Source organism: Mastigoproctus giganteus, chromosome 5 (genome assembly GCF_048544385.1).
Source record: "Mastigoproctus giganteus isolate SK-2022 chromosome 5, ASM4854438v1, whole genome shotgun sequence".
NCBI classification, from domain to species: domain Eukaryota; kingdom Metazoa; phylum Arthropoda; class Arachnida; order Uropygi; family Thelyphonidae; genus Mastigoproctus; species Mastigoproctus giganteus.
In genome coordinates this window covers 201,449,804-201,473,864 of record NC_143579.1, presented here as the reverse complement: position 1 = coordinate 201,473,864, position 24,061 = coordinate 201,449,804, and the positions used below count along the sequence as shown (strand labels likewise).

At 33.6% G+C, this 24,061-nt stretch overlaps 1 protein-coding gene across 1 annotated transcript in view; it reads left to right on the top strand.

Annotated features, from left to right (window-relative positions):
* LOC150086009 (calcium-transporting ATPase sarcoplasmic/endoplasmic reticulum type-like) overlaps positions 1 to 24,061 on the top strand; it is a 516,950-nt gene that overhangs the window by 478,101 nt on the left and 14,788 nt on the right. The window contains 1 exon segment of the mRNA XM_090374328.1: positions 2,250 to 2,367. Coding sequence (XP_090230454.1) covers positions 2,250 to 2,367 — 118 coding nt within the window.

Sequence of the window (24,061 nt, the reverse complement as noted above, 5' to 3'; positions counted from 1 at the left end):
CGAGTGGGTTAAGTACCTGCCCGGCAACCCAAAGGTCGCAGGTTCGATTCCCGCCTCGGGCTTGGATCAAAGTACTGCAAAAACCTTGGAGGTGCAATATGGCCAACAACTACCAAATCAAAAAAAAAAAAAAAAAAACTTTCACGTGAAGTTTCCGGTTATGGGTTCCTATGCAATTCACATTCCTTTAGATGTTACCTACCTCCCCTAAATTTGTACCAATATTTTTGAGACACCCTGTATATATATGTATAGGGTGAGGGGGGGGGGGACAAACTAATTAACATAAAAAATTAAATTTTATTATTATTTTTTTTTCCTGATATATATATATATATATATATATAATTTTTACCCCGCCCCATTCTCTCTTTATATTAACATTTTTGATATAGTATCTTTTGCTGATTCTATTTATTGTGCAGGAAATATATTTTTATTACAGAAATACTTTTTATTATGTACCTATTGATTGGCATTTATAAATAAATACTAGCTATTCCAGAATAACTGAGTTCCTGGTCACTTATCCTTATTTTTCAGTGCATGCAATACAAACAGCCCTAGATCACATTAAAAATTGCGACTACCAGAGGTATATGATTTACTGCGATTCATCAAGCGTGTTACAGGCTCTGGTATCGGTGGGTTTTAACCCTCATCCGATCCTGTCCAGGATCCAGCAGATTCTTTTTTCTCTCAAGACATTAGAATTCGATATTCGCTTTTGCTGGATCCCAAGCCACATTGGGATCCGGGGAAATGAATCGGCTGATGCTGCTGCCAAATCAGCCATTTCCCTGGATAATCATTGCCTGTCAGTCCCCTATACAGACTACAGGCAAATAATACGTTCTAAACTGCTTTCCCAATGGCAAGATTCTTGGCACGGACAGACCACAAATAAATTACATCAAATCAAGCCTGTAATTTCGCAATGGCAGTCCAGTCTGCGCAGGGTCCGAAGAGAGGAAGTTGTTCTTGCTCGGCTCCGCATAGGGCATAGTCATCTAACTCATTCCTACTTGCTGAGGGCGGATGACCCACCTATGTGCGAGATGTGTAATGTTATTTTAACCGTTCGTCATATTTTAATAGAATGTCCTGTTTTTATAGAAGCCCGACGCTTGTATTTTACCGCTTTTAATAATCTGACTGAGCCATTTACACTCAGTCAGATTATAGGTGACAGACACAATACGTCTGACGTCTTTAATTTTTTACAATTTGTTAATTTTTATACAAAGCTCTAAGTTTTATGCTTTTACTATTATATCTTTTTAACACAAATATTTGACGTGGTAGCCTTGGCTACCAAAATATTTAATAGCATTTTAAAATTTGACTTGGCGCATTATGGCCTTAGCTGCCAATGCGCCATAAAAAACCAAATCAAATCAAATCAAACCTTATTTTTCAGAGTTTTCTCTCTCTCTCTCTCTCTCTCTCTCTCTGTATGTGTGTATTCTGTTACTGTTTATTTGCCCATCTTCCCATGATGTTCTTCAATAACATTAAGTTTTGAGTACCTTCATATCTAGGTTTGCATGCTGAACTGTGAGAGAGTGTTTGTAAATTTTTTTCAAAACTTCCTGTTAATGTACAATACTGACATTAGTTTCCATGATCACATACATTGGATGTCGGTAAACAATTCCATTTGCATCAAAGAAATGTTTATCATTTCCTCATCAGCAAGTCTGATCTCTTCCCCCCCCTCCCCCCAAATTGTTTGTGGAAGAAATCTTGTGCTTTCATAGTGTTTTTTTTTTTTTTTTTGATTGTAAAGAATTTTCAACTGTTGTGGTTATGCTTTCTCTTACAGTTTTCATCTATGCTTGTGATTTCCATCCAACTCTGTGAAGTTTCTACATTACATTCATAACCCAACCCAATGCAAATTGACTTTTTTTTCTGTTGAAACAGATATCTGATTCCACGCTGAAATCTGCTTTATTTACAGATTTCAGTGTGGAATCAGACATCTTTATCCTGGAAACAAAACATTTAAATCTCACACCAACTATACCTACTGTTTGCATATAGTATGTTCATGGGCATATAGTATGTTCATGCAGAAATGCAATCATCCACGAGGTCAATATTATTGTCGGCTTTGTACCCTTTATGTTAAGGGTGAAGGATTAAATCACTCAGTTATTCTGGAACAGGTGTGAGAATTCTTTGAAATGAAAAATTAATTTTTTCTTGTTTCAATTTAATTCTTATGTGTGTCCTTCTCCTTACAGGCTGTATTTTCTGTATGTCCTTTATCCGTAGAAGAATGGCTGGCCGTCCTGAAGATCTCCTTTCCCGTGGTAATACTGGATGAAACAATGAAGTTTATAGCCCGGAAGTTTGTTGATGGTAGAAATCCTTTCTATGAACTTCACTGGATGCTAGCAATATGGGCCCTTTATATAGCTTTAATGATATACTCTCCTATCTAACCTGTGATAATTGTTCCCCCCCTCCTTCCTGTAGAAGGCAAGACTGTAGGTAGTGAGACAATTTCTTCAGCCCTGTGTATGGGTTGGCAGCATTGTGCAAGTGTTGAATTGGTGCTGCATTAACAAGAGTTTGGCACTGGGTTGCTGATATTTATTAGAACTTTTTAATATTCACATCTCCTCCTTCCTGTGCCTTATTTTACTTTTCTGTTCTTTTGTTTATAATTTCACTGCCTTTATTTTTCTTTTCTTTTGTTTATACTTTACTCCTGTCCTCATATTTCCTCTCCCTACAGTACCACCTTAACACAGAAGAGGGCTGTTTGTAAAATGCAATAATGTGTGTAGCTTGAAAAAAGAGAGGGAGAAAAAAAAAAAAGAAAAACATTACCAAAGCTGATCATGTCACCTATACACCCTTTCATGTCAAATTTTTTGAAACTTTTTCCTCCCCTGCCCACCCAACACATTTTTTATGACATTACAAATTTCTGCATTATTGAATATAAGCAACAATTATTTTGCTTCATTTAGACATGCACAAAATTACATCAGTGATTTTTTTTTTTTTTTTTGAGAAGTGCAGAGACACCCCTGTAATTTATTTTTGTGAACAGCTTGTGTTAAAAAAAAAAAACATGGATAGTGAATTTTTTAAAACCTTTATTTGCATTTATCTTCATATATTTTCTTCCTTTTCTTTCTTCTTACCTACCTTACTCATGAATTTTGCAATGTACAGAACAAGGACTAAATAGCATTATTGCACGGGAGCACATTCCTGCATGCAGGTGCATGCATTACTGGAAATAAAAAGTATATGTCCAGAGTACTTGTCCCCTCCCTTTCAGCTGTTCCAATAAAGCCGGATAGTTTCCACGGTGGAGGAAAACTGCAGGAAACTTATGTATTACATTAACTGAAATATAAGTGCTTAATTATCTGAGCTATGCAGAAAAACTACCTTTGTTATCGTTGTTTTATAATATATAGAATGAGATTGTGCATGATTTTAACTCTTGAAATATAAATGTTATTATACCATGCTCTGATTTTCTGCACTCATGTGGGAGGCATTAAAATTTTGAAACTACAAATTAATAAATTAAAAATATTGAAGTTTTTATTATAACAGACTGCAGGAAGGGGAAATTTTTCCTTTTTTTACTACTAAATGAATTTGAAATAACCCAAAAACTTCAAACATTAAATGTGTAGTTTAATAATTTATACGTAACATATAGATCACACTTTAAATAGTAGACGCATCGTACTAGTTTGAAAGTAATGTTGTATTCAGCCTCATTATTAATATTGGTTAAATTAATTTGTAAAAATATTGTAGTAACTATTTTTGTTTGGTTGTTCTGCAATGAACTTTCTTTACATACTGATTTTTAATTTTTTTTAAACAGTTTTTCAAACTCTTATCCTTTAAAGTTTCTTAATATAGAGCAAATCTTTACTATAGTATGTAACATGTTAATTTTTAAAGTAGTAGTAGTGAAAGCACAATTTTCCCTTCCACATTTATATGTATGGTGAATTTTGATACTCATTCCATATAAGTGGACATCATAAGGGAGGGGAAATAAAAAGTAAGAATAGTGATTAAAATATCATAATATCTTATTGGTAGTAATGGCCACTGCATAAGCACGGAATTTTCTCTGTACAGGCGATTGCAAGTTTACGTTGAATATTAACGAGCAAAGACTAAATATATATGTATATATATGTGTGTGGTGTGTGTATATATATATATATATATATATTATATTATACTTCACAGTACATAGCTTTAGCTTCTACAATGTTGTAAATGTAAATATATTTGAAAATAGTTTAATTTAGGTTTTAATTTAGGTTCTGTGACGTTCATATGCAGAAAATCAGTGGCTCTGTTTATACCATTTAAGCATGTTCCATTTTTCAAGTTCCGATCTTGATCATGTATCTCTCTTCTCTGCCACAAACCATGTACTTTGAGTGTGCACTGTGCCAATGTTTCCTTGTAATTATAATCCTCACTGTACAGAGTGCATGTCTTGGCATGACCTCAGGTTTTACAGATGAACAGGTGGTGTTCTCTCATCCTATTAACTTGTCATTAGACATAACGAGTTTTTATATAAATGACATTCATCAGATCAGTGTTCAATAAAATACTATTTATCTGTTATGTTACTGACTCTTGCAGTTCTAGTTTTTTCCCACTCACCACTAACTTGCATTTGTTTTATTGATAACATGAATGCATGCATTGTGTCAAAAAATTAATTATAATAATAGTAGTAATTTAATATTTCAAAAAAAAGATAGGGGAAATGTGAATTTCATTGAAGTACTTATATAATTTGCATCCTTGTGCACATTCAGATAATAACCAAAACTGGGTAGTTTGATTTTTGAGTTTAATATTTCACATTTAATTTATTTAATAATAAATACAAATAACACTTTAGATAGTTATTATAAATAATGAACTGAACTGAGATTAAAAATTCAGTGCTCATTTGCATTAACTTATTTAACTGTACAGAAAACATTGTCAGGTATGCCGTCAGTGGTATACCTACTTACATTATTTTTAGATGCAGTTACTTAAAACAGTAAAATTTTCTAATTTTCAGTTTAAAAAATGGATACAGTGCTGCACAAATTAGTATCAATTCTCCCATTTCAACCAGTATTTTGCATTTCTGGCTCAAAAAAAAAAAAAAAAAAAAAAAAATTTTCCCCTCCAATGAACAAAAAAAACTACGTAATGAGAAATTCATTCTTATATTGACTGAGAAAATTAATTTTGGCAAAAATTAAATAAAAAGCATATGTTACTAAGATGAAATAACAGCAGACATTGTTGTTAACTGTCTGTACTTGCTTTTAACTCTACAGAATTTGTCTTAAGCCTTTAGGTCACCTTAAGGGATGATATAAAGGCTTAAGACAAATTCTGAGGAAATGAGGGGGAAGACAGTTATTGGGTATTAGTCATATTCCAAAATTTAATCATTTGCATATGTGGTAGTCCAAGGTGAATTTTATGTACTGGAAGTAATCTGAGCCATTGTAGGATGAGTTCTGTTTCCAAGAGCAATTCTGTAATTTTGCTATTGTGGGCAATTTAGCAACTTTGAAAATAATGAAGTAGAAGGAGGTAATAATGGAGGTGGGACAGTTGGTTGATATATAGGGAAATGGGTCTGAAGTCATTTCATCCAATTAAGAAGCCAATATTCCTAAAGAACCAAAGTAAACATGCATTATGTGGGTTAAACAGCACATTGGTCTGAAGGAGTGACAAAGTTTTGTGATGAAACAAATTAATTTGAGTTATAGCAAATGCTGGGTAGTTTTGTAGTTGCAATGAATCTTTGCATTCTTTAAGTTTCCCACCATTATAATGATCTGGCCACACTTTTCAACACAATGGTGGGAAGAATGAAGTTTTGACAGCACTGTGAAGGCCTCACATAATATATAAAAACATTCTATTTTCTAAGGTAATCAACAAAAGAATTAAGAACTGTTGTCCAAAAATGTTAAAACATTAGATTGATTAATTCACTGGATTATAATCCCACAGAAAATCTGCAGTACAATTAAAAGATGCAATGGAGTGGAGACTTCATACAAATGGTATTTTGTATGAAATACTGCAAGAAAAATTTTTAAAAAATCCTTGTTTGTCTCAAAACATTATGGTTTTAGGTTAATAATAAATCCTTTTTTAAAGCCTTCATTTTTTTTTTTTTTTTGCCAAAATCTGTATTTTCTTTGATCAGGAGTAGTCTGTTGCCTTTCATTCATAAAAAAAAAAAAAAAAAAAAAGTTAAAACAGTAGAGCTGCTCTTAAATTTCTGGCAATATATTTTTGAATTACACTGACGAAAGTTAATACAATAGTTTTGTGTCAAAAAAGTTCACACAAACATGTCTGGAAAAGCTTCCTTTCCAAGTTAAAGCTCTTTATCTTTTCCAAGTGGTGGATGAATATGCTTTTGAAAAATCTAAAAAAATACACAATTACCCTTCCTAAATCTTCTGGTATGTCTTATAATGTTACCAGGAGAAATGAATTGAACAGTCGTCTTCTGCCATGGCTGGTATGGTCCTCCGACTGATTCCACTGAATTTATGAGGAGGGTACATTAACCCAGGGGCAATGGTGGCAGGTTACTTGTTTTTAATCTCCCACTAGTTCGTTGAACAAGATAAACAAGTTTCAGTTGTTTCTGAAATAATTATTATTGATTTCAAATAGTAAAGATGAGAACACAAATCCCAGTATTCTCTCAAGATGGCCATTCCTCTGAGGAAGCAATGCACATAATTTAAAATTGTGCTGTGAAGCAGACCAAATATGAAATAAAATTCGAAAATGGAAGTGAATAAGTGTGTGTGTGTGTGTGTAAATTTTTTAAACTTATTTGTACACACAATAAGCAGAAATACATGTACATGTTTAAAATTTCGATATCTTAACCATGTTTAAATTGGAAAATAGAAGAATTGGATAAATTTGCATTTATATCTTGTGTCTAAAATGGGTGGAGTTTTTTTTTTCATATTTTTTTTGAAAAATGAAATGTAAAAAATGCAGCTTTTTTAAATATTAAATGTTTTATTAAAAAAGTTATAAACAATAAGTACTGCAGAGACCAAATGTTTAGTGCGTCATGTCGATTGTTGTGTTCTGTCGCACCGCAAAAGGACAAATTTGGTTTCGTTATTTATGTCAGCAAATGTCGGAATTTTCTTTTTATTTTTATTATTATTTTGTTTGTTTAGAAATCATGAAAATGATAGCAAACACAAGAGAATTAAACAAAAACTTGAAATTATTCAAAAGTTTGAAAACGGTGCATCTGTTAAATCTCTAAAGAACCATTATAATGTTGGTGACCAAACCATATGTGTTATTTTAAAAAAATAAAGGGAAGCTAAATAAAAGGTCTATTTTAAATCTAATGATTTAAAATCGACATCATATTGGACACGCGAGTATTACATGGTAAGTTTTTTTTTTTATCTATCACCATACTTTTTACGTCGGTTGCTGAACATATTTCGATACAATAAGTCCCCGACTTAATGTTATGTTTTTTATATGACTGAAGATTTCAGTGAAGGGTACACGCACATTTCACTATAATAACTTAAAAACCCACATAATTCCAGCTATTGGTATTATCACAAATGCAATAAGGTCAAGTTTACAATTAGATGCACTAACAGAAAAGCCCAGTAATTCGGAAAGTGCAAATTGTTTTTATTGTTTTATGGCAATGACCTCCAGAAATGTGTTTTAGCAAAATGTGAGCTCGCATGGGGTGATAATAGTGAATTTTCACCTTAACCCTGTGAAGTTCTTTTCAGAAAATTTAATTTTGACTGTTATCATGGTGCCTACCGAGAGAATAAGTGACAGCAGTACTAGGAAGTCTATCAAGAAAAGGAAAGTGATCAAGTTGGATCAGAAAACTAAAATAATAAGGATGTTTTAAAATGGCTAAACATTAACAAGTATCCCACAGAATTCAGATTTGTCAGTGGCAACGGTGAACACAATAAAGGAGAAAGAGCAGTGAAGCGATCGGAACCAATGAGGTCAACTATAATAACCAAAATAAAAATCAGTTTTTACGGTACAATAACGTGTTTTTTCTTCCTTATGTGCCACTCTGACTACTTCACCGCTGTTCCCAGATAAAGTTTTTAATTGAACTAATCAAAAATATATAACTATTTTTCTTCATTCTTCTGAGGATATGTGGTTTTTGTAATTTTGCATATCAGGAATATAGTAGGGTTTTTTTTTTTTTTTTTTTTTTTTTCATTCCTGAGTTACGTAAAACTCGACTTACATATAAGAAGTCCGGGAACGTATCTCTTACGTATGTCAGAAACTTACGTGTATTTTTGGATTAACCAGGAAGTCGATTATCCGGGAATTTTTTTTTTTTTTTTACCATCTATCCTGGAAAATCAAGTCTACTGTATTAAGAATGAATGAAATATTGGTATTGTTGAAAAAGAAAAAAAAGCATTTCCAGAAATTTAAAATAAAGTTGGTTACCTGTCAGATGGCCTACCACTGTGTTTGCTACAAGTTGGGGATGCCACCATTGCTGAATCTGGCGTATGGAAAAATTTGTGGAATTCAGTCTTTTGCTCATTGCATTCACACCTGTTATTAACTTGGAATGGTATTCTTCAGTGTGTAGACCAATCAGTGTTGTCAGAGCATGCTTGTTAAAAGTTTTTTTTTTTTCATCATCTTTTTAAACAAAAAGGGCTCTTGATTAAGCTAAGCTATACGTACGATCTACAAAAAGGGCTGTAAATTAGAAAGCATTTCCAGACAAATTTATATGAATTTTTTTACTTGTTTTAGTATGTAGAAATACTATAACTTTGTCAATGTAATTTAGAAAGACCTGCATATGCATAAAAGTGACTCATAATTCTTTAAAAATAGAATTACATTATAAAGGGAACTATGCACATCTAACTACAAAGTTTTTGTCATACCTACTTGAGTGTTAGATATCCAAATGCAGTATTTTTTATATAATATATATATAATGGTGAAAAGCATAATTTTCATGAAACTAAGAAAAGGCATTATGCAGAAGATGACAAATAAGACAATATTTATGGTGCATCTACAGGTGAAGCATACAATGTGGTGCATAATTGAAGAGGGGGGGAATAAAGGGTGAACAGGACAGCAAAGAAAAAAAAGAACAGGTGATATAAACTGCAATAGTTGCACCTACCAAGTCAATTTCAGTGCTGTTTAATCTTTAGCCAAAAGCAAGTAAGTCAGGTTAGAGTATGGATTTGGTGTAAAAGTCTTACATTTAATCCAATTTGCTTATCCACGTGCAAATAGTAAGGTGCTTGAACACCAGAAAACTTTTCATATTTTTTCTTCCATCTTGGGTGGGTGGAGGGGAGGAAGAGGAAAAAATAAACAAGGATACTTAAGTAGAATAGGTCCTGTGCACATATTCAAATCCAAGTTATGGCTGAAATTTTGCATATATTCTATAACATGTGGGGCACACCTTGCATGCTTAAATAATCCAAAAACTTCAGAGCCATGATTCTTTTAAGATATCCAATGTCCTATTGCTGTTTAATATGGATTATATTAAATAGCAATAGGACATGAACAATCCAGAATATGCCACATCATGATCATGATGACTCAGATTGAGCACACCACATAAGACTACATGCACCCACCCACCCAATATATTAAGTTCAAAGGGGGAATGTGATCTGTGAAACCTATATTAACAAATTTTCTAGTAATGAATACTGGAGGCATATTATATATATATAATTCTGCATGTGTATAAGTTTGTGACATTTTGCTTTCACGTGTGTATTATATTACTCATGCATGTTTCCTGCAATACTACTAGAATGCTAATACTTGAGACTAAAAGCTTTTTTAGATAAAATTCTGATAAATTTCAAAATTATTTTTAGCATTTACTTGTCTGGAAACATAATTATACGTTAATGAATGCATTTAGAACTCAATCTCAGGAAACCAAGTATGCCTTTTTGATATGTGTATTTTTATTCATAACTAGAACAGTGGGTAGCCATGTTGGAAGAATATGCTAATTGTAATGCATCACCGACACATACCTAAGTATCTTTCAGTACTTGGGTTGTTTAAGGGTTACATACTACAACTATAATCTATTTTATTTTTGTTTATTCTTAATGTAAACAAGTGGGAGTTGCTGTCATTAGACTATAGCAAGGTATTAAATTGAGAATTAACATGGACCATGACTTTCCCTAAATTACAAATCTTCTAAAGACAAGAATGGCAGAGAATACCTGGTATGAATATTAAATTGGGAATATGTACTTTAAGGATGAGGGAAGCATATACTAATCTAAGGAATTTGAGAAAGAATTCCAGAGTAGCAGAAATGCATTGGTTTACATGTAGTTAGATAATTATAATTAGTTCAGATATACTGAAGATGTCAGCTTGCAATTTTGAGGATTACACTGACTTTCAACTGTATTCTGCATTTAATGTTTATTGTATACAATTATATAATATGAAAATGCTTGTCAGTTTTTGGCACCATATTGATTTCCATTTCCTGTGTTTTTGGGGTAAATTCAGTTGTAAATTGGTGATTCTCCATTTATACATTTGTTACTGATTTATTTTTATTTTTTTCTCTAAACCGAAGCAAAAACTAAATTCATCTACTTTGGTTCCTTTTAACCTGACATTCCTGGTTGACATCTTTTCCGAGTAGTTTGCAGTTTTTGCATATTATCTTAAGTTAATGCAATTTTCAGGTCACTATGTTTTCTTTAAAAATAAGATGGCCATTTCCCACAAATGTTAATTTTTGGAAAATTTCTCTAATTCAAAAGTTGAACTTGGTCTTTATTTAATTCAGGTAATGCAATGCCAGTGCTGGAAATGTAGGATACAGGTTGATGGCATTTTCCTAGTTTAAAGTTGTTGTAACTGCCTATACTGATGTTACTGGGAGTTCAGTCCTGTAAATAAAGTATCCACTTGGTTCTAAAAAGCCATTTCTATCTTTATTACACTTACTGATTTTTGACTTCATTAGTATTCTTTTTAAGGTTTATATACTAAAGAACCTTTATAAGGAATGATAGTTCAAGTTCACGTGACTACTAAATACAGCGATGTTCTTGTATTCTTTGTCTTGTGAACTACTACAGCCTTATGCAGTTGTCTTGGAGTATAAACAGAAAATTTATTTATTTATAAATAAATTAATTTTTGTTCAAAAAGTTATTGCAGTTCATTAGTTGTGTGATGCAATGATTCTTCTGGAGCTTATTATAAAGATTTATTTAGTGCAAGCTTGCTTTTCAGATTTTTAACTTTTAGTAGGTAAATCATTGCACATTCACAATAATTTTTTACAAAGTAATCTGCCATAAATTCACTTCATATTGTTTTTGTAAAACTTGAAGCTGTCTTAATATCAAGCATCCAGCATAATATATTAGAACAAAGTTCTGGTTTTTATACATGTTGATGGCATTTGCACATCTAGTTCTTTTATAGCATAAATAGTATTCTGATTGCAGATAGAGAAACATTAATTTCCTTTAATAAAATGAACTGAAGAAATGCAATACTTGTTTTCCATCACATAGTATACCTGTGTTACCACTTCTTTTTTTTTAATTGAGTCACTAACAAATAAGCATACTTTATGCAAATATTGTACAGGATAATTTGGTGTTTAGATGAAGAACACAGATGTTACTACAATTGACATTCCATGTAGAAATTAGTTCAATGAATTAATGTGAAGATGTGGTAGGATGCCATTGGGGCAGGACTTAATGCACATTTTTTAGTGCTTATGAAAATTTAGAAAGATATTCATCTGGAATATTATATTAACTGAAAGACTATTGTGTTGTTCAGGTATGTGCACATCTATTTTCATCAAGTTGGCAGGGTTTCATGAATGAGCTTGCTTTCACCCACAAATCTTTCATCACAAAACATCAAGTATAATGAGTGATTACAATATAATGAGGTACAGTAATTACATGCTTTTGGAAAAAAAGAAAGGAATTGATCTCTTCTGAAGTGGAAAAGGATTCTCGGGGATCACAAATCTTGGTATATATATGCCATTTTCCATCAAATGGGGGAAATCAGTGTGGCACAAACATTTTGTAAAAGACTATGAAAAACACTGGTGGCAGTTTTTGCAGTATGGTGGGTTTTTTTATGGTAGTATGCAGGATGTATATGGTAGTGCTGCAGTTAATGTAGTTTTATGCACAGGACCTTACATTTTTGATTAGAACAATTTCCCTGTCACAAAAATTAGATGTATATGGCTGTGTTTCAGGAGATTAATGTGACATGGGTGGACTGAACTGCTGTTGGATAAATTAGATTTGTGAGGACACATTCCATGAAGATCAAACTCTCTTTAAAACTAAAACCTATTCTATTAGAGAAGTGGCAAATATTACTGTCAGTACATCAAGTTGGTGGAAACTGCTGTATTAATGGACCAAGGATGCCTTAAATGTATTAAAATGATCTGTAAATTGTGGTCTTTTCTCACTGTGTCCCAGTACATTTAGCAGTATGGTGTATAAATGCTTCTTGATTCTTTAGATCATTTGTGTTTACACTACTGTGTTTATCTGCTTAAGTTTTCCTGCTAGCAATGAAAATATTTTTAAATGTAATTTTCCCACATTCATCTTTGTGCAGAAATTCTTTTAGAATGTATCACTGTTGTCCATTCAGATGTTAGCACCTTCTCCAAGAAATGAGGGAAATCTGAGAATTTGAATCAAGGATTGTTTAATTAGAAAGTAAATAATGGTCATACCTTTATAAGTGTCAAAAAAAATTAATAAATAAATAAAATACAGTAAATATATCAGTTACTAAATATGATAAAAACCTTATTCTCTCATAACACATATTTTTTTCAGACTTTTGTTGGATTTGGAAGGATGATTATAGGGAAAAATTTTAATAATTTAAGTAAAATATCCCTGAAAGAGAAGTGCACTTCAGGACTTTTGATTTGTTTTCTAAGATAGTGAAAGAAAGGTGGTTTTTTTTTTTTTTTTTCTTAAATCAAAAGATACCATCTCCTGCTATAAAAAAAAAAGAAATGTATGAATGGGAGGGTGAAAACATCTAAGTGAAATTTAAATATGGGAAGTTCATTCTGTCATCACAAGATACTCTCTGAATTTTTCACAAAGGAATGTGTTATGATTAGGAGAGACCATACATTACAAATGTAACTGAGCAGCAGTGAATAAAGAAATATTGCTATGCTGAAAAGTTTATGGCTAGGGCTTCCTAAGTTACAGTTTATTTGCTATGGAAGTTCATTAATCTGAGCAGAGCAGTCAAAATGCATTCTTGTGATTGCTTAATTCTGTCTGTAAAAACTGGAAAGACTATAGTGATAATGATTATATATGGTAGTAACTGTTTTTATTTTATTTATTTTTTTTTTTTTTGTTTCACTCTTTTAATTTTGATTTGACTCATACCTACAAGTTCAGCAGTATGACTTGAAAAAGGTGATTTGTGAAAGAATAAGGTTCTTACCATATTTAGTAGCTTGGGTTTAATTTAAATTTTTAGTGATTTCATTTCTGACTATCTTAAATATTGTTTGTGGTCTGTTACATTTTGAATTTTTGGTAATGTTTTGTTATTCATTGCCTTTAATGTTGTATTTTTATTCTGCATTCTAGCAACTGTCAGAATGTTTAATGGATACAGAGAGAGAGAGAGAGAGAGAGAGAGAGAGAGAGAGAGAGAGAGAGAGAGAGAGATCTTGATTAACATCCTATATACAAAGGGAACTAGGAAAGTTTTGCAATATGACGCAACAATGAATCACAGGAAGCTGCTTGTTGCTGCATGTTGAGACATGTTCATATGTGCATAATAGCCGCCTTGCCAAGTCGATGGGCTCAGTTATTCATTAGTAGTGAGAATGTAAAGTGCTTGCGATGGCATTGTGGTCACGAAATGAGATAAGGACAGTTTTGCGGTATAATTTCGCACGTGGTTTAACCATAGACCAGTGCTTAGAAGAAATGACTCTTGCACTAGATGATGATTGTCCACATCGTACAACGATATTCAGGTGGTATAGAGAATTCCAAAGGGGAGATTTCACTCTGGAGGATTCTGAGAGGCCGGGAAGGCCACGAACGTCAGTTATGGAGGAAAACGTTACTGCTGTGAGGAAAATGCTTGACGAAAACAGGCGAGTGACCTACCAACAGATAGAGGATACTTTGGGCCTAAATGCACCAGCAATTTGTTCGATTCTGCAAGATCATTTGCACGTGAAGAAACTTTGTTCTCTCTGGGTGCCGCATCAACTGACTGAAGAGCAGATGACACGACTTGTGACTTGGTGCCGGGAGATGTTAAAAAAGTTTGATAAGGGACAATCTCGGTATGTGACAACATCGTGACAGGTGACGAGACTTGGCTGTACTATTACGATCTGCCGACCAAGGCTCAAAACAAAGTTTGGGTCTTTGATGATGACGACACACCCGTAATTGTCAGAAAATCCCGATCTGTAAAGAAGAAAATGATAGCTGTATTTTTCAAATCGAGTGGAATTGTGGAACGTGTTGTTTTGGACACGCAGAAGACAGTCACAGCTAAGTGGTATACTGAACAATTCCTGCCTAAAGTCATTGGATCTATGAAGAATCTGCGGCCAAAGTCAAGAATGGACACCTGGTACCTCCATCACGATAATGCTGCAGCTCACCGCGCCAAAGCCTGCACCGAATATTTGACCACGACAGGACTGAAACTTCTCGAGCACCCTCCCTACAATCCAGACCTTGCTCCCTGCGACTTTGCACTGTTCCCGCATGTGAAAATGAAGCTAAAAGGGAGGCGGTTTTCCAGTGATGAGGACCTTCTACGGGCTTGGGACAACGAGTGTGCTTTACTCCCTAGTGAAACTTGGCAGAACTGGTTTAAAGATTTGTTTCGGAGGATGGAGAGGAGTATTGAATGTAGAGGAAATTACTTTGAAAAAATTAAATAAACAAAGCTGTATTGCAAAACTTTCTTAGTACCCTTTGTACATTACTGCACAATGCAATACAGTAATGTACATAAGAAATACACATTACTAAAAATACATTACATTTAGTAATGTATACATTACTGTGCTAACTGGAACTATAACTAAAACTATGCTAACCGGAACAAAAATTCCTATTGACTTAAAAACTTGGATATATATCAAGATGAGAAAAAAATCTTTCTGCTTGTTGTGCAAGCCACCTGAAATTCTAACAGTCAGTCTGAGGAAAGGTAAAAAGAGATGAAATGCAACACTTCTCCATTAAAACTGGTTTTGTTTTAACCCAACATCTTCAACCCTTTCTGGAAGTCCTGTGAACATTGATCAAATTAAGTATAAATTTATGAATGCACTGATAATTAACACAATGAATTAAAAAAAAAATGAAATTACTTAGCAAATATGCAAGCAGGTTCCTTACTTTCATTCCAAGTAAAGATACATTATCAAATTCAAATTTCTGTTGAAAAAGAATGTGAAACTTGCTGGAAACTTACAAAAGTTGTGTGCAGCTTTGGGAATAAATCTTATCATACATAAGTATATGCTTTTATAAGGTGTGTATTGCAAGTTACCAGTGAACCATATGCTTGTATGATAACTGCTGACTGTTAATGACTGTGTATCAGTGTCAGGTAGCTATTGTTAATGATATGAATGGTATTCATAGCTTCTTTGCTGTTCAAACAAATGTGTGTTCACAGGATATTTGCATTGATTTAGATTAGGAGACTCATTCTTACAGTTGAGTACCTGTGACAAGGCAGGCACACCACTGTCAGCTGGCAAGGTATTTCGGGGTGCAGGAGGAGTAATCCACATTTGTTTTCTGGTATGACAAATTAATGTATAGTAACCTAGCGTACAATGATGTTCACCAAACAATTCACAAGAGAAGGCCACAAAAACAGATAATTCTACTGAATGATGACTACACATGGCTATTTACTAGAACTTTAACAGAAACAATAGCAACTTGGTGCTAGAGAATCATTAGCCATCTTCCTTGTACCCCAAACTTACTCCTCACTTGGCCAGTGATTCCCCCCCTCACTTCTTTGCCCAATGAAAGCATCTAGGAAGGCAGAAATTAACTGTGTAGTAAAAAAATAATAATAATAAATGGTCCTTAGAAATAATACAATGCTGAAAAACACCAGGGATAAATCAATGTTATTGCATCTTTAATTCTTCCAGGATGACATGTGGGATTATATGATGAGAGCCTTGATGTCAACGTAACCTGGGATCCAACAGTATATGACCATCTAGTTGGATGTTAGATAGCGACATGAGATACTTTACAAGGTTACAGGGTGAGATTTTTCTCAAGCTTGGCCTGCCTAGTTGGTAGAAGAAATTTATTTATGGTTTGATGGAGACTTGGAGTTCAGGAAATAGCTCACTTAGTTGAGTGGGGGTGGTGAGTAATTGGAAAGATACAGGTTAACAACATAGACCAATGTTACACTTGCATGAAGAGCACATGCATGTGACTTTGAAATGCACAGAAAAGGATATAGACACCAGACTTTACATGCCATCGGAAAAGAATTGTTTAGGTAATTATATTACTTATATTTAGGTATTTTATTACTGCAATACACACCTTATAAGGTGTGTGTTGCAATAAAAATCTAAAAGAACACAATTTAATCAGTCTAACAGAATACTAAAAACAAAATGAATGAGTTTATAGTTAGGCTAACTGATGATATTGTAAGTCTAACTAAGATACAGTTATATCTCAAGACAAGAACTTCATTATGATGAAAACTGTGTATGCCTCTTATCTAAGCTGCATAAAGGTGTGATATATTGTAAAGGAAAGGTCATAATGGAGATGCGAACCAAATAGCTGTGTGAAAAAAAAAAAAAATCTTTTCAGGCACTTGAATGGCAAATAAGTGAGAGTGGCTCATTATAGGGAACTTTTACCTCTTATAGACTGGAAATTGTATGACAATACACCAAGTGGAATCAAATTCATATTGTTTTAATGACACTGTTTGAGATTTGTATCTGTGTATTATGTCTGTATAAGTGTGTTCATGACCTGATTTGCAGGTTGTGGAATCTGCAAGCCTGAAATAACTTGCATAGAAAAATCCTACTCCTTCCACCTGAGATAGTTAACTACAGCCTTGATTGAAGAGGGCTTTAGAAATTCCTCCAGTTGTTAATGTGAATCAATCCCATACCTCTACAAATGAGTGGCAGGCAATGATGTAACGTGCTGACTAAATTCCCACTGAGGACTCAAGTGAGATGAGTTTTTGAACTCTAGATGACAATGTAGTTACTGGTGCAAGGAAGCCAGGGGATTTTGCTGCACTAGCCAAAAAAATTAAAAATAATAAAATATATATGCTGGACACCACTTATTGCAATCACTTCCAGGCTCTGCTAAACTAATAACAATAACCAATGAAACAAGAATCCATTCAACAAGAAAGCATAGTATAGGGAAAGTCAAAAGTGGAATTAATTATTTTATTGTAACAAATATTCAAAATGACCACTTTCAACTTGCACTTTTTAATTCTTTGTGTGAATGATTCCTTGACACGTATTAAAGTACTTTTGCAATTTGACGGCATTCTGATGATAATACTTCCTAGGGTTGCCTTTGTTTCTTGGGTGGTTCTGGTAAACAGCAGACTTCAAATGATCCCCAAAGGAAGAAATCAAGGTGTGTGAGGTCTAGTGACCTGAATGGGTATTCATCTGGGCATCATCATCCTATTCACCTGTTGAGGAACTGTTCGTTGAAGTAGTTTCACACAACCACTGATAATGAGGTGGTACTCCATCTTGTTGGAAGAACGTGTTTGTCCTTCATTGTAAAGGAACATCATCCAGAAAATCCAATAGGTAATTCTGTGACATTTGACCATTCCATATTCCAGCCCACACCATAACCCAGGGGTCATTTTGCATGTTAGTCACTTCCATCCAATTAGGATTACTGCCTGACCAGTAATGAAAATTGTCTATTTTACCTAATTGTATTTTACTTAATGGCACTCAACAGTGCCATGAGGTAAAATACTGGCTTGTCACTGAAGAAGATCCACTCCTGTCATCACCATGAAAATCCTGAATGAGTTGCATTTTATTTATGTGTGAGAATGATTTTTTTCAAACAATGTGCACATTGAACTTTGGCTAACCCCTGTTTCTTAACTTAACTTGCTCATCAATTTTTTTGGGCTGTTTGCAAGCTCCACCGATACCATCACTGATGTTTCTTCATCAGTTATAATTTTTGGTCTCCCACGTCAAGAAAGATCAGCAACACTTCAGGTTTCTTTAAAATGGCTTATTATTCATCCAACAGTTGATTGATCAATTGGAGGTCAGTGTGGATTCTGCCTGTTAAATTCTTCAGCAATTGGACAGTGTGTAGCACCTGGTACTCCATACATAAACACTAAGTTCACTCTGTCATTGTTAGATAATTTGTCAGCCATTTTTTAGTTTGAAACAAAAAAGGATATATCAATTTGTAGTATTTATAATGGTGTGCAACTTTTGAATTACCCTGTATTGGTGCAGAGTGGAAGTATACATAAAAAGGTGGTAATGGTTAATAAAAAAAAAAAACATTCAAATCAAGCAATTTAAAATACTTTAATTTGACTAGACACATTCTTTGAGAAAGTCATCAATAAAAATGAAACTGCAATAATCGTTCTGTCAATCCATACAAATCATCAAAAACAAAGAAAATATTAAAATCAAAGATTAAAAAAGTGTTAAGACACTACTGTAAAACAATCAGATCAGATCAGTAGGAGTACAGATATAATACTTTCTTTGAATAATGACACAGACAATCATAGAATGTTACAAAGCAAAATCAGTACCTAGCCATGCAATGTGTCAAGAGTTCAAGAACAAATTGAGATATGTACTCACTTCCACTGCAGATGTGTAAACTGTAATAAGGCAAAAAAAATAACTGAAGTTCTGATTACAATAAATGTTTTTCCTACATGTTCATATATGTCTGATCAACACTTCATAACAGTGATAACATTACAAAAATTATCACATCTGTGATCACAAGTGGTGTGTACTCTATATACCTGCGTTTAACAAAATTGCTGGCTAAGGGAAAACTTCTTGCAGTGTAGTCCACAATCTTAACCCCTTACTTTGAATTGCCTCCTAGTTCTAGTCTCACTGTTTTTAGTGTTATTTGTTTCACTTCCTGCTGAGGGCCTTCATAAACCTTATTCAGATCCCCTCCCCTAAGTAATGGTACCTCTAATGTACTATTCATATAGACAAAATGGTGTTAGTTGCCAATCACCATTCTGATTTCACCACATGTTGCCCATCTTGGGACCTTGCAGACTTTTTAGGTGTAGCTTAGAGTAACTAGATGTCCTAACAGAGGATCACAGTTGTTTTTTCTCAACAGTGCCATTTTATTTTGAAGTTACATGATATGTTCATGTTATACCCAAGTTTTGTAAGTAGCACGTATTTAGTTTTGTTACAGTTCGTTGGGTTAACTAGACAATAGGAAATGAGCATTGATGCTATTGGGACTAAAATGCTTATAAAACTGAATATTATAGATAAGAAATTATATGCAAGATGTATTATATGGATGACATTGAGTTAAAAGTATTTTGAAGAAGGCAATCATTGTTTATTGATTTAACATCTGTTCCCAATAGACAAGCATGCAAAGCACTAGTGATGCAAGTCCAAAGTAAAATCATGTGTGACAGACACTGGACGTTTCTAAAATAACTTACACGGAAACTGTCAATGATTCTCATGCACACTATGTAGTCTTATGTGTGTCTTTGTTTTTCAAAATCTGGGTGCCTAGTACAGCTTCCATACCTGGACACAGCATTGTAAGAGCAGTCTCATAGTTCTCTTATGTGATGGAATCATAGCCACCATCTCTGCAAGAAATTTAACAAATCATTGGCAGAACATAATGGGTCCTCCTTACTGTTTGTGCTGCGGAAAGAGCACTTCATTGCTATGCAATATATGATACACACCCATCTTTATACTTTCACAAAATATTTCTATATAAATTATACAGTCTACCCAAAGTTGTGCTTTAGTTACGGCATCTGGGCATCTGTTGAAGTCAGGAAAGGTGAGTAGAGGCCTCAGTGAAATAAATCACCATCTGTAGTAAGCATATGAAAATTATATAATTCACTTACTCATTTCAGATAATACATTGTAATGTAACTGATATCTACGTAGTATTCTCAGACTGCCATGTTTGATACCTGTGGTTTGTCACCTTATTCATGTTGTATTCACCCTGTAGTGTGCAGGGTCTTCAAGATCCAGCACAATTTCAGCAAAGTCATGCTGACTGTTTGGACTTTGTCCTGACTACTATTACCTTTCAAATGTTTTCTTTGATTTTTCCACTGAAAATTCCTGAAATCTGTTAGTGTTATTGCACATGAAGCAAAAATACAAGATCAAGTTAAGAGTATTGTCAATAATTAACTCATGATTACTGAAATGTACTGGGTTTTTGCTTTTGACAGCATCTCCAATTATTACATTCTCTAGCTTCTTGTCATGGAAGAGTGGCTGGGTGAAACTGTTGAAGAATGTAAGTTTTTCACTTTGCTCACCGATGGTGAATATGGAGTTTTAAGTTTCACTTGCCCAAATGGAGATAAAAAAAAAAAAAAAGTATAATGTGTTCCGCAGGGTGTTTTATTTAAAAAAAAAAATATATATATATATACACTGTATATATATATATATATTTTTTTTTTTTAATATAAAAAATGGATTTTGCATAATTATGTTTATAATAGATTGAAAATAAAGGTGATATAAAGAATGAACAGCTCTAATTATTTCTTACCAGTGTTTTTTGGTTATAAATGTGGGTAATGTTTGCTGAGTACGTGTGTATTTCTCAAAAAACACTGGCTTGTCTGGTCTTAGCCCTCAGGTTAAAAACTTTATGGGATTATAATTGGGTGACTATACATCCATACAACAGTTCAATTGTACTCCCTACATATTGTCATTTGAAATAGCTTGCAACGCAAGATGTTCACAATGATTAACCTACAGCAGATAATTTACTGAGTAGAGAGAGGGCAAATGTCATATCCACAATTTTCATTACCTAAGGAGCCACAACTTTCTTGTAGAAAGTCCTAAAAGTAGCTGGCCAGTTGCTGAGATAAGTGACTAGCAAGTAAATACAAACTTCTGAAAGAAAAAGCTGAGGAAATGTATGACCTTTGCTTTTCACGTGTGTTATCTCTCTCTCTCTCTGCAATTTCCAGAGATATTTATGTATATCAGTGAAAAGACGCTCTTTCCTTTTTCTGTCTCAGTCTTCTTACATATGGTAAATTTTATAAAATGTTTCTCACACATTGCATCTCTTAAACATTAACAAAATTAGAAATAATATCTTTATAAATTTGCAGCCTGGGACATAACTCTCCACTTTTTATATTATTTGTAATGGGGAAATTATTGCTTAATCCTTAATGTTCGTTTTATATGACACTTTTCATGAATACATCTGTTTATTGAGGAATTCCTTTGCCACATTTTATTATTTACTAAAACCTGGTCGAATGATTCCTCTTCTGGTGTAGAATTATGTCACATAAAATTTAAAAAATATTTAAGTTGGAGAGACTGCCATTTTATTTGTTATCTTGACATTACAAACAGGTCATGTTACAGTGATGGGCTTTTTATTTTGAACGCAAAAGGAACTTATTTAATATTATTGTTTTACTCTTTAACAGCAAAGAAGGATGTTTGTCCAAAACAAAATTAAAGCAAGTCTTAGTTTCTGTTCTTATGGAATTGTATTTACAACTGTTCTAAAACATTTTTTTTTTTGCAAAATGGCTGTTGACTTCCAGGTTGTTCTAGAGCATTAGATGTTCTATCCTTCTGTTAACTTTTGACAAACAATTCAACTTGACTCTGACACTATATAAAAACATAGGACTGTAGAAGTAATTATAAACCGAATTTAGGATCTCTGAAAAAGACCTCAGAGGGAGAGAATTAATTTTCATAGGAGGTAATATAGAGTTTACACTTGAAAAATATTGGGTTGTACAGGAGCTGCTAAGTCAGTGACAATTTGGGAATATGTTTACAATTTAGGAATGATGGCACTTAGGAATAAACTGCTGCTGTAGTAACTATATATTAGAAAGAAAGGGGTTGGTTGGGGAAGAAAGATCGGTTGCCCTGGCAACACAGTAAGCAAGCTTATACTGCATCAGCCGGGGGGGGGGGGGATGCTTCCCATTTAATCCATCCATTCTCTCCAAAAGCTTGTTCACTTCTTCTTTGAATTTATTTAAGCTATTACCTTCCACAACAACAGATTGAAGTTTGTTCAAGCAATGAACTGCCTGCTGGCTAAAGATTCTACAACTATCTTTCCTAAGTTTCAGCTACCTGCTAGCTAAAGGCAAATTTCAGTTTATGCCCCCCCCCCTCAGGTTTGTAATCTGAGCAAGAAGAAGAATCCCATTAGCACTGAACTCGCTCAAACCATTCAAGGCCTTATACACCTCAATCAGATCACCTTACAGGTTCCTAGTCTCCAGATGCTGGAATTTGCAGCACTTAAGCTGTTCTTGTTAAGTGCATCCCTTTGTTCCCTTTGCCAATCTTGTTGCTCTTCTCTGTACTCATTCTAGCAACTCTACATTCTTCCTAAAATGGGGCCTTCAAACCTGTACGCAGTACTCAAGGTATAGCCTGACCTGAGCCAGAACTAGGGTTGGGCAATCGGGGCACCTGCCCCAGCAGTTTAAGGGTGCATCCCCCAGTTATATATTTTAAAATTGCTTATGTTTGATTTAATTACTTTGACCAGAATTAAGGATAATGTAACTGATAAATGCACAAAGAATTTTTTCTGATGTGTATAAATTTATCATTGCATATTGCTTAGAATGTCAAACTGCATTTTTGTGCATGAACTGTTTTTATGCAAGTGGATGAATATGCATGTTTATTCAACTTACTCTTTTGAGTATCCCAGATTATTGTTTAATCAATGTCTTATATAAATCTAGCTGCATATGTTTTAAATTATTCCCAGTTCCTCAATATATATATATATATATATATATATAAAATAGGTCCAAAGAAAAAGTAATGTTAATTAATGTTAATTTAGTTCCTTTGCTATTCCTGTTTTTAACTAATTAGGATTCCCATAACATTTGGCATGCATTTCTCCAGTGAAATTTTTCACACCATAGTTTAATTTTAAGCTAGGTCTAGTCAGTAGCTTTATAATTTGGTTCTAAATTGTTCTTGGTTTTTGCCAATTTTCTATACAGTATTTTATTATTATTTTTTTTCATGGTCACACTTCTGTTCTCTTACTTATCTTTAGGTTTATTTTTTTGGAACTACCATTTTTTAAATATATATTCTCACGAAATTAGTGGCTGCAGCTTGGTGTGTGCTACTTTGTCATGGTTTTCATATGTGATATATATTTTTCTTAGTATTATTTCTTTTTTTAATATATTTGATCTTGTTACAATAATTAAAAGCAGCATGACATGCTAGCGCAGCCTTAAATAATAGTGATTACAAATCCTTAAAATATGTTTATATGCACTTGAATGATATACACTTTATTACCAAAAGTGACTGAACACCTGCATGTTTCAAAAAAAAACTTTTATTGATTCTCATTAGTAGACTCCAAACAAATTTTTGATAACAGGAAGGCAGTATTCTCGTCAATTTTGCTTCAACAGCACAGGTGTCAATTCTGTTATTGATTGTAGGTGTATTGGCCTGGCATGAAGCAGACATTCCTGTTTCCCAAAGGTTAACAACAGGGTTAAGAATTGACGCTCTAAGTAGGTTAATTAAGCTTCTGCATGACTATGAATGGTGCATTACTGTGTTGAAATAGAAAAGGAACTCCACACT